The sequence below is a fragment of the Plecotus auritus genome (genome assembly GCF_963455305.1).
Source record: "Plecotus auritus genome assembly, chromosome: 9".
Classification (NCBI taxonomy): domain Eukaryota; kingdom Metazoa; phylum Chordata; class Mammalia; order Chiroptera; family Vespertilionidae; genus Plecotus; species Plecotus auritus.
In genome coordinates, this window is record NC_137783.1 from 68,712,820 (window position 1) to 68,723,547 (window position 10,728).

The 10,728-nt window shown below is 57.6% G+C and overlaps 1 protein-coding gene across 1 annotated transcript; it reads left to right on the forward strand.

Annotated features, from left to right (window-relative positions):
• Nucleotides 1–1,401: 1,401 nt before the first annotated feature.
• THY1 (Thy-1 cell surface antigen) lies at nucleotides 1,402–7,728 on the forward strand. Its single transcript, XM_080641555.1, has 4 exons — nucleotides 1,402–1,681; nucleotides 3,892–3,952; nucleotides 5,452–5,787; nucleotides 6,565–7,728. Exons 2-4 carry the CDS (start codon nucleotides 3,916–3,918, stop codon nucleotides 6,675–6,677), a joined length of 486 nt encoding a protein of 161 aa, XP_080497681.1. The 5' UTR covers nucleotides 1,402–1,681; nucleotides 3,892–3,915; the 3' UTR covers nucleotides 6,678–7,728.
• Nucleotides 7,729–10,728: the final 3,000 nt, after the last annotated feature.

A 10,728-nucleotide genomic window follows, 5' to 3' on the forward strand; every position in this document is an offset into this window, starting at 1 on the left:
CGCGTGGCCCAGGTTGGACTCCATGAGGTTCCTTCTAGTTAGAGAGCTGTCACTCTGAGTGCCGGAGGCCATCTAACCTCTGGGGTGGAGAGGAGAGAGTGTCCTGCTTGCCAGGGATGGCTCCCAGAAGGGCCATTAGAGTAATGGGCATTGCAGCCAGGGTGCAGACCACCGGCTACGGAGAAATAGGAGAGTAGGAGGCAGGCAGATGGCGGAAAGGCAAGGCAGGCCCACGGGATGTCCTGACCAGAATTCACCAAGTAGCCATGAGAATGCAAATAAATAAAAGGATCCTTCGTTCAAAAAGTTCCCTCACCTGTGGGAGGGAGAGAAGTGGTCAGCGCTGGCTATAAAAAGGAAAAGCCCAGCCCTCACCAGTTTGACTCAGTGGATAGAGCAGCGGCCTGCGGACCAAAGGGTCCCGGGTTCGATTCCAGTCAAGGGCATGTACCTCAGGTTGCAGGCTCTTCCCCCACCCCGGTCCTGGTCAGGGCATATGCAGGAGGCAACCAATTGATGTGTTTCTCTCACATCGATTTTTCTCTCTGGCTCTCCCTCTCTCTCCCACTCTCTCTAAAAATCAATGGGAAAGTACCCTCCGGTGAAGATTTTTTAAAGGAAAAGCACCAAGAGCTTCTGGTGACAGCGGATCGGTGGCGCCAGGACAGGCGCCTCAGGAAGTGAAAAGCTCCGTCCCTGCGGTTCCTTTCCAGTTGGCCCAGCTCCTCCCCTGCCCGCAGCTCCACAGTGTTCCCCCCACTAGGCTGGGCCTTGAGGATTCGGGTTCGCCAGCCCAGGTAGACTGGCAACTCTCCCACTTCCTAGCCATGAAATGGGATGAACCCAGCAGACTATTGGGGGGGGGGGGCAGGGAGGAGGGGGTCGTGGGCACCCGTGGTATGCCCAGCACAGTGCTTGGTGGAGAACAGCACTCCTGCCCTGGTCTGGAGACCAAGCACACACGGTACTCAGGGACTTGGGGGGGGGGGGGAGGGGAAGGAGGAGGAGAAGGAGGGGGGGAAGAACCTTCTAGCTCCCTGCGCAGGGTGTTGCCAGCCCAGGAACTGAGACGGTGCCCCAGAGGATACAGCCCCTGAAGGCTGGGTGTTGGGATGGGGGCGGGAGGGTGGGGTGAGGGCTGGGAGCTGGAAAAACGGGGTGCAGTGCTGCCCTGTTCCCCAAGGGCCGCTCCAGGGTGGGAAACACCCTACCATCTTCCTTTGGAAAAAGCCTGTCAAATTTCAACTCCAAACCCTCTCCTGGAGCCTCCCTAACAGGTAAGCTCGGGCGGAAAAGGAAGCAACAAGGTGAGGCCAATGCCCAAGGGGACCGGCGCAGGCCTCCGCCCCCGCCCCTCACACCTCGGTAGGTTCGGAGCCCGGGCTGGAGACGAGGGGGGACGCAGTAAAGGGGAGCAATCGCCGTGGCGCTCTGGGCGGGACCTGTGCTCCCCAGCCTGACCCCCAGTCAGGCCCGTCAGCCGCGGGTGAGGCCCCTGCGCACGCTGCCGCCTCCCCAGCCATCCCAGCTCGCTGCCCTCGGCCTCTGATTGGCCGCCCCTCCAGCTCCTCCTCCCGCCCCGGGTGAAAACTGCGGCCACCGGGCGGGCGCAACAGCGAGGCGGCGTCTCCCGCGCGCAGAGAGCAGGAGGTCGGCGGCAGCGGCGGTGGACAGGGAGCAGGTGGGAGCCCGACCCTGGGTGGGACCCGGTGCAGGGACAGGGCACGTGCCGCGCGAGCTCCCGCAGCCCGAGGCAAGGCTGGGAGAGGCGGCCTGCGCCCCGGGAAGGAGCTGCGCAGCGCCGGGGGAGGTGGGGAGGGTCGGCTTCCCCGGAGGGGGCGCGGGCAGACGCAGCCTGCGGGCCGGGGTCCCGCCGCTCCTGCCTCTCCAGGAAGGCCTCCGGGCTTTCGCCCGCGGGGGGGGTGCGGTGGCTCCTGGAGCCGGGGCGCTGGAGGGGAGTCGGGAGGAAGGGCCCAAGGACACCTTGGGTTCCGCTCTCCACCCAGAGGATCCCAAGCCGCGCTCGCGAAGACCGGGATGGGGGTGGGGTGGAGGCGAGGGCGTTAAAATTGGGGAAAGAGGACAGAGGGTGATGAACTGGAGAAAACTGCCCTGCGGCCTCGGGCGGGGCATCCGAGGGATGGGGAACCGCAGTGCCGCGGGCGGGCGGGCGGGCGGGGGCTGGGTGGAAGGAAAGAACTGGAAAACGGCGAGAGGGGGAAGGGAGAGCTCAGTGGGGGCGGGGAGGGACTGAACGACAGAAAAGAAATCAGCGTGGGCGCTGAGAGGGCGGTGGCGGAGCTTCGCCGGGGTCTGGTCTGCTGAGAGCCCAGGCGGAGGAAGTGAGAACAGGCTGGGCCCCCTCCTGCCCGCTAACCTGCCCTGTGGCCCTACCACCCCCGCAACCCCCGCTTCCGCAGCCCAACCCCGCCTTCCCTTCTTTCTCGCTGCTGCTTCAGCTCCTGGGTCCCCAAGCTCGCACCTCTCTCCATGGCTCGGTGTCCACGAGCCAGAGCCAGATGCCACCTCCCGTTCTTCTACAGCACCTACAGTAGGTCCCTCTCAACGTGGCTCCAAGAGGGTATTGACTGTAGCCGCAGCCGCGGGACCCCAGCCTCGCCAGCCGCAGGGCGCAGCGCAGAGGCCCTTGACTCTGCGAGCCACGCGCGCACTGCGCAACTGGACGCGTGCACCAGGGCAGGGCAGCGCGCACTGTAGGCCCCTCCTGAGGCCTCCCTGGCGATCAGGTGCACAGTCTGGGTGCCTGCTCTGAGTCGCCTGCCTTGCCATCCAAGATTGCAAAAAAAAAAAAAAAAAAAGGCAGGGCAGAGCCTGGGCCTGGCACCACTGGAGCCGGCCTGGAAAGCTGCAGGCCCAGGAGCCCTGCGGGGAGAACTGGACACCTGGGAACCTCTTGGTTTCTCTGCATTCCGACAACAGGAGAGCAGCGCCCTCCCCACATCGCGAGCAAACGCCCTTAGCTGTGAGCCAAGTGTAGTGCTAGCTGGGCGCACCGTAGCCGCACGCAGCTGCATCCCTAACCACACAGCCACAGGAAGAGGACGATGGAGCATCATTTGTCAGTTTTCTTCATGACTTCACACCCTCTGGTTAGCTGACGCCCAGAGGCATTCATTCCTTGAACATCTTTGGAGCATTGCCTGGAAGTGTTTGGACACTGGGGATTTCCTTCTGAATGTGAACGAGGAAGTCCCCGGATGAACAGTTTTTGTTCTAAGAGGATTTCAAGATGAAAAGCGTTTTGGAGCCTTGGCTGGGGCAGGCGCATAGTCCCTTGCACCGAAGGGTTGCTGGGTCCATTCCGGTCAGGGCACATGCCTTGGTTGCAGGTCCCTCCTGGTCGGGACACATACAGGAGGCAGCCGATCTATGTCTGTCTGTCTCGCTCTCGCTCTCGCTCTCTCTTTCCCTCCCTCCCTCTTTCTAAATGTCCTTGGATGAGGATTTTTTTTTAAAAAAAGCATTCTGGAGGTCGGTTGTACAACAAGGTAAATGAACTTCACACTACTGAGCTGTACACGTAAAGTGGTTAAGATGGTGAATGGTGTGTTATGTGTACTTTGCCACAATTACAAATAGGAGTCTCCTGCCTTCCTGAAGGGAAAGAAAGTGGTAGAATGAAAATCACTCAGAGCCGCCCTAGCGAGTGCTCAGCACCAGCGCGTACCAGTACCATCACAGGGCCTGTCGCCCTCCCCCTGCGCTCCCTGAGGGAAGGAGGAGGGGCAGCAGTGCAGCCACTAGAAGTAGGGCACGCGTTCAGGAAGGCTTGATTGCCTGCCAGCGCCTTTATGGCCTGTGTCCCGGGGCCCCCAGTCCCCATGGCACACCAGCCTCATCTCTTGGCTGACTCCCTGTTCCCACCCGCAGATCCAGAACCAAGCTCTCGGCACCATGAACCCTGCCTTCAGCATCACTCTCCTGCTGACAGGTACTGGGCAAGGGGCAGGGTGGCGTTTGAGCATCCTGGCTTCCTTCCTTTGAAAAGCTAGCTTCCTCCTGGCCTGGGAAAGTGGGGATGACTACAGGAGGGAGGGCTCTTCTTTTTTATATATACTAGAGGTCTGGTGCACAAAATTCGTGCACGGGGAGGGGGAGGATGTCCGACTGCCCGTGGGATCGGGCCTAAACAGGCAGTCGGACATCCCTCTCTCAATCCCGGACTGCTGGCTCCCAACTGCTCGCCTGCCTGCCTTCCTGATTGCCCCTAACCGCTTCTGCCTGCCAGCCTGATCACCCCCTAACCACTCCCCTGCCAGCCTGATTGATGCCTAACTTCTCCCCTGCCAGCCTGTTTGCCCCTAACTGTCTTCCTCTGCAGGCCTGGTCACCCCTAACTGCCCTCCCCTGTAGGCCTGGTACCCCCCAACTGTTCTCCCCTGCAGGCCTGAGTCCCCCCCCAACTGCCCTTCCCTGCAGACTCAGTCACCCCCAACTTCCCTCCTCTGCCGGCCGGGTCACCCCTAACTGCCCTCACCAGCAGGCTTGATTGCCCCCAACTACCCTCCCTTGTAGGCCTGGTCCCTCCCAACTGCCCTCCCCTGCTGGCCATCTTGTGGTGGCCATCTTGTGTCCACATGGGGGCAGCCATCTTGTGTGTTGGAGTGATGGTCAATCTGCATATTCCTTTTATTATATAGGATATATATTTTATTGATTTTTTTACGGAGAGGAAGGGAGAGGGAGAGAGTTAGAAACATCGATGAGAGAGAAACATCAATCAGCTGTTTCCTGCACACCCACCACTGGGGATGTGCCCGCAACCAAGGTACATGCCCCTGACCGAATCGAACCTGGGACCCTTGAGTCCGCAGGTTGACGCTCTATCCACTGAGCCAAACCGGTCAGGGCTCTTCTTCTTTTTTTTTTTTTAAATATATTTTTATTGATTTCAGAGAGGAAGAGAGAGACAGAAACATCAATGAGGAGAGAGAATCATGGATCAGCTGCCTCCTACACATCCCACACTGGGGATTGAGCCCACAACCGGGACATGTGCTCTGACCGGGAATTGAACCCATGACCTCTTGGTTCCTGGGTCCAAGTGCAACTGCTGAGCCATGTTGACCCGGCAGAAAGGGTGCTTTTCATCCCTAAGTCAGCGGGGGCCCCTGGTTGACCTGGCGGCCTGGGGTGGTTTGGGAAACATTTCACAGAGCCCACCCCGTATGGAGCTGGAACCTCCATTGGGAGCGAGGAACCTGCATCACCTCCCTAGGGTGTCCTGGCCCTGGGACACATGGTGGGACCAAGCCTGGGGCGCCTGAGGGAGGGCTCGGCTTGCAGGGGGCATGTGGGGGGCTCAGAAGGCACCCCCTGTGCCCTTCTGGGTGGGCCCTCTCTGCTGTGAATGGAGGGAGGCCTCCTGCTGGGCAGCCCCCAACCCCTCCCGCCCCCCCCCCCCTGCTCAGAGGGGGCGCTCTGGGGCAGGCTTGCAGGTGGCCGGCGGACAGAAGGTGACCAGCCTGACGGCCTGCCTGGAGGACCAGAGCCTGCGCCTGGACTGCCGCCATGAGAATGCCACAACCCTGCCCATGCAGTTCGAGTTCAGCCTGACCCGTGACGCCAAGAAACACGTGCTGTTAGGCAACGTGGGGATCCCCGAGCACACATACCGCTCCCGTACCAACCTCACCAACAGAAACACCCTCAAGGTCCTCTACCTGTCTGGCTTCAGCTCCAGGGACGAGGGGCTGTACACCTGTGAGCTCCACCTCCCTGGCCAGCCCACCGTCTTCTCCCATAGGAACATCTCTGTGCTCAGAGGTGAGCACGCCCTAACAAGGCCAGGGGAGCCGGGGGAGGCTGCAGGGCGAGCACAGCAGGTCAGGGGAGCCGGGGGAGGCTGCAGGGCGAGCAGGAGCAGGCAGTGCTCCGCTGGCCAGAGGAGGAGGGGCTCGCCTTAACCTCTCCCCTTCCCATGCCCTTGGGAATCCCTGCCTTCAGAGAAGGGGGAGGGTCAGGGGTCAGTCAGACAGGCCTCCACCATGACTTGGCCTCCACAGTCCTCCCTCTCCCCACCTGGAAAACGGGGTTGACCCCAGTCACCTCACCCACAGTTTTGTTTGTATTTTTGTTAATTCTCACCTGAGGATATTTCCATTGATTTTAGGGAGAGAGAAGGAAAGACGGAGAGAAATATCGATGTGAGGAAAACACATCGATTGGTTGCCTCCTGCATGATCCCTGACCAGGGCCCCAGGTGGGGGAGGAGCCTGCAACCGAGGTACATGCCCTTGACCAGAATCGAACCCGGGACCCTTCAGTCTCTAGGCCAACTCTCTACCCACTGAGCGACACTAGCTAGTCACCCCCAGTTTTCCTGTGAGGATACTTAGTAGAGATTGGATATGATGTTTGTTCAAAGACTCAGGACCCTGCACATGGGAAAGGTGATTGGTTCTGCTGGACCAGGTTGGCCCTGGTTCCAGCCGAGAGCCTCATGGCACCAGCCTCCCCAGGGAGCCGGGCTGTCTCCCCGCAGGTGGTGGCCTGGGTCTGCTCCTCATGCCTGCTCTGCCCTCTCCCCGTCTCTCCCCACAGACAAGCTGGTCAAGTGCAGGGGAGTCGGCCTGCTGGCCCAGGACGCCTCATGGCTGCTGCTGCTGCTGCTCTCCCTGCCTCTCCTGCAGGCCATGGATTTCGTCTCCCTGTGACCTGTGACCTGTGACCTGTGACCGGCTGGGCCACAGAGTACACAGGAAACCACAGGCCCCGTCCAGACAGCTTCCTCCTCCTGGTCAGCTGACCCCTCCCCCAGTCCCTTACACACCTGGGGGAAATGGGGACCCCACCCTCATAAGGAGTCCTGTGCTGCATGCCATCATCTACCCACTCCCCATTCCCCCCCCCCACAACGCCTCCCACCCTCCACACACCACTGGCTTCTCATCCTTGCTCCAGAGCTGCTGCTGCTTCTGTAGTTTATTCAGGTTTTTCCTTCCTTTTCTTGGGGAGTTTGTGAAAAGGAAGCCAGGCTGGGGCCTGATGGAGAGAGGACAGGGGAGGGGCTGTGGGGCGGAAGGGTACCTGTGGGGGGGCGGGGTCATCCCTGCCCTAGGGAACAGAGCCTGGGAGGGGGGTGTGCCTGGGTGCAGATCCCCCTCAGCAGCCCCGCCCAGACGTAAGGCTGGCGCCTGTGGTCTGTATGTGAGGAGAGAGCTGGGGGCATCCTCCCCACAGCCTGAAGCTGGCCTCTTCCCACAGCCGTCCCTCGGGACCTCGGTCCAGTGGAGGCATAGATCCTGCCCAGGAGCAGTGCTAACGGGGGCGGGAGGGGGTGAAGGGAGGGCCCCTCATCTCTCCCTTCCTCAGGACACTGAGAAGGGGCCTGCTGCTTCTCGCTGCCTCCCCAGCAGCTGAGCAGGTGGCTGTCCCAGCCCCTAAGAATCCCAGACGCTGACCTGGAGGCGGTGAGGGGCTAGGGAGCCCAGCGCCACGGGGTTTGGCCCCAATGTTTCTCCAGGAGGCAGAGGCGTTTCCTTCCCTCCCAGCCATCCCAGCCCCAGCTGGTGCCTAAACCTCACCCCCCTGCCCCACAGCCTGCTTCTGGGGGTCCTGGGGCAAGCCCTGAGGAATTGATTTCCTCAACACCCAGCTCCCCACCTGCCTGGCAGCTCTACCTCGTCCTGTGACATGCATTGTGCCCCCCTCTTATGGCATCTCATTGAGGAAGAAGAAAGCTGCACAATAAACAAACCTCTGGAATCTGTGGTCCCAGCTCTGCTCCTTCCACACCCGGGCAGCCCCACCTGGCCCTGGGAGGTCTGACCTGCCCCTTCTCCCAGGTTTCATCAGCCCCTCTCCCCTGCCCCCAGGGGTGCACCCGTGCATGCTGGCCAGCTCAGAACCGCTCTAGTTAACATGACATTTGCCCAAATGAGTGGACCTTCCTTCTGCTGACTCACCTGGCAGGTGACAGGCCCACCTGCCCACGTGTGACCCTGGCCCTGAAACATGTTAACAAGCGCTAAGAGGTGGAGCCCACTTTTCCTTCTCACATCTGGTTCTCGGGAATGCCCCCTCCAATTATGCCTGCTGTGGGGAGGGCATGTGCTGGAGCAAGCAGAGGAGCAGAAGTGGGCCCAGTAGGTGCGGCCCATCACCAGGGGAAGGGGGAGCACCAGAGCCCCTCCTCAGCTCCCTCCCCTAAGAGGCTATGTGCAGGCTGAACACCCATGTCCTGGCACAGGTGCTAGGACAGTCGCACTGGGTTCCAGGTTCCCGTTGCTGGCAGCCTGAGGCACCCCCCACCGCCTTCCCTGCTGGGGCAGGGACCTTGGGGAGGCAGGTGCAAATACCAGGGGCCTACTCACTCCTTGGTCAGCTCTGGGTAAAATGGTTCCTTCTGAGCATTTGTTAAAAGGCCCAGTATCTAGCCCAGCTGCTGTGGCTCAGTGGCTGACCATTGACCTATGAACCAGGTCACATGCCCAGTGTGGGGTGTGCAGGAGGCAGCTAATCAATGGTTCTCTTTCATCATGGATGTTTCTATCCCTCTCCCTCTCTGAAATCAATAAAAAATAAAATGTATTAAAGAGATAGGCTTAAAAAATAAGCTAGTATTCAACACTACTAAACTGTACACTTAAAAATGGTTAAGATAGTAAATTTTCCATGTGTTTTTACCACAATAAAAAAAATAAGTGCAGCCAAAACCGGTTTGGCTCAGTGGATAGAGCGTCAGCCTGTGGACTGAAGGGTCCCGGGTTCGATTCCGGTCAAGGGCATGTAACTTGGTTGCGGGCACATCCCCAGTGGGAGGTGTGCAGGAGGCAGCTGATCGATGTTTCTCTCTCAATGATGTTTCTGACTATCCCTCTTTCTTCCTCTCTGTAAAAAATCAATAAAATATATTTAAAAAAAAAAAATAAGTGCAAAGTCAAATTCATAGAAACAGCTGCAGGGTGGTGGCCAGGGGCAGGGAGGGGAAGTGGGAGCCACTGTTCAGTGCAGTTTCCGTTTTGCAAGCTGAGAAGAGTCTGGACAGGAATCGTAGTGACAGTGGCCCCAACAATGTGAGTGTGTGCACACCGCCGCACTGCACATTCAGGGGGCCGTCTCATGCCATGTGTACTGCACCCTGGCTGTGTGCTTTTTAAAGGAAGCCAAGGCGCAGGGAGCTCTCTGGAGTGCTTACATGAGTGTACACATCGGTCAAGGCTCATCAACCATACACTTACACTTAAAATGGGGGAATCTCATCAAATGTAAATGTGACCTCAATAAAGTTCTATGGAAAGGCACACACAGGGCCCTCTGGCCAGGCCCAGCACTTCCCAGGGGAGGAGGCATTAACACAAAAGACAGACTCCACTACTTTTTTTTTTAATATTTTTTTATTGATTTTTATAGAGAGGGAGAGAGAGAAACATCAATGATGAGAATCATTGATTGGCTGCCTCTTGCACGCCTGCTACTGGGGATGGAGCCTGCAACCCAGGCATGTGCCCTTGACCGGAATCGAACCTGGGGCCCTTCAGTCCACAGGCCGACGCTCTATTCACTGAGCCAACCCGGCCAGGGCTAAAATCCAAACTCCTCACCATGACCTCTGAGGCCCTACGGGACCTGTATCTCATCTCCACGGACACCTTGTCCCACGCTCTCCCTGGACCCGCAGAGTGTGCCCTTACCTCCCTGTGCTGGGGGTTCACTAAACACTGTAAATCAAACATATTTAAACAATATTCAATCATCAGGGGGCACTTCTTCCCACCTTTCAGGTCCCGCTCCATGGCCCCATCCTCGGGCTCTCCCCCACATCCTGACCAAGGCTCCACCCATTGTTCTTGGATTGCTTCCTACATGTAAATGACACGAAGCTATAATAATCTGATTTATGTAGCATGCTATTGAAGAAGAACAACAATAGAAGCAAGAAATCAGGAGGAGCTCTAGCTGGTTTGCTCAGTGGATAGAGCGTTGCCCTAAGGACTGAGGAGTCCCGGGTTTAATTCCCGGTCAGGGCACATGACCGGGTTGTGGGCTGGATCCCCAGTGCAGGGCGGGGGCAGGGGGGGTGGTGGTGCAGGAGGCAGCCAATCAATGATTCTCTCTCATCATTGATGTTTCTATCTCTCCCTCCCTCCCTCTCCCTCCCTCTCTGAAATCAATAAAAGTATGTATTTTTTAAAATCAGGAGGATATTGCAATCGTCCTAAAAGAGATGATGGTCATCTAGAAAGAAAATGTGGTGGCAAAAGCAGAGAGAAGTGGTGGCTTTGAGATACACAGAGTTAAAGCTGAGATCTGAAGGCGGCCTATGGATTTTACCAGTATCAGTTTCCCAGTTTTGATACTGTGCTACAGCTATGTAAGATGTCACTACTGAGGGAACCTGGGGGAAGCATACGCAGGACCTCTTTTTGCTATTTTTGCAACTTCCTGTAAATATGTTATTTTTAAATGAGTTTTTGTTGTTGTTGTTAATCCTTACCTGAGGATATTTTTTCCATTGATTTTTTAGAGATTGTAAGGGAGGGAAGGTGAAAGAGAGAGAGACACATCAATTTGCCTCCCACACATACCCCAACCAAGTGTTTTTTTAATTCTCAACAATCCCCCCCCCCAAAAAAAAAAGCCAAGTATTAACTCCAGAGGGAGGGGAAAAAAGAATTCCAGTAGCACATTACATGGCTTACCTGTGAATAATATTTATATAGTCATACTATCATAAACACTAAACAGTGATTTTTAACCAAAATT

Coding starts and splice junctions, on each gene's coding strand:
- THY1 (XM_080641555.1), top strand. CDS start 3,916: ATGAACCCTGCCTTCAGCATCACTCTCCTGCTGACAG. Junction 3,953..5,451: donor CATCACTCTCCTGCTGACAG/GTACTGGGCAAG, acceptor GCTCTGGGGCAG/GCTTGCAGGTGGCCGGCGGA. Junction 5,788..6,564: donor GAACATCTCTGTGCTCAGAG/GTGAGCACGCCC, acceptor CTCTCCCCACAG/ACAAGCTGGTCAAGTGCAGG.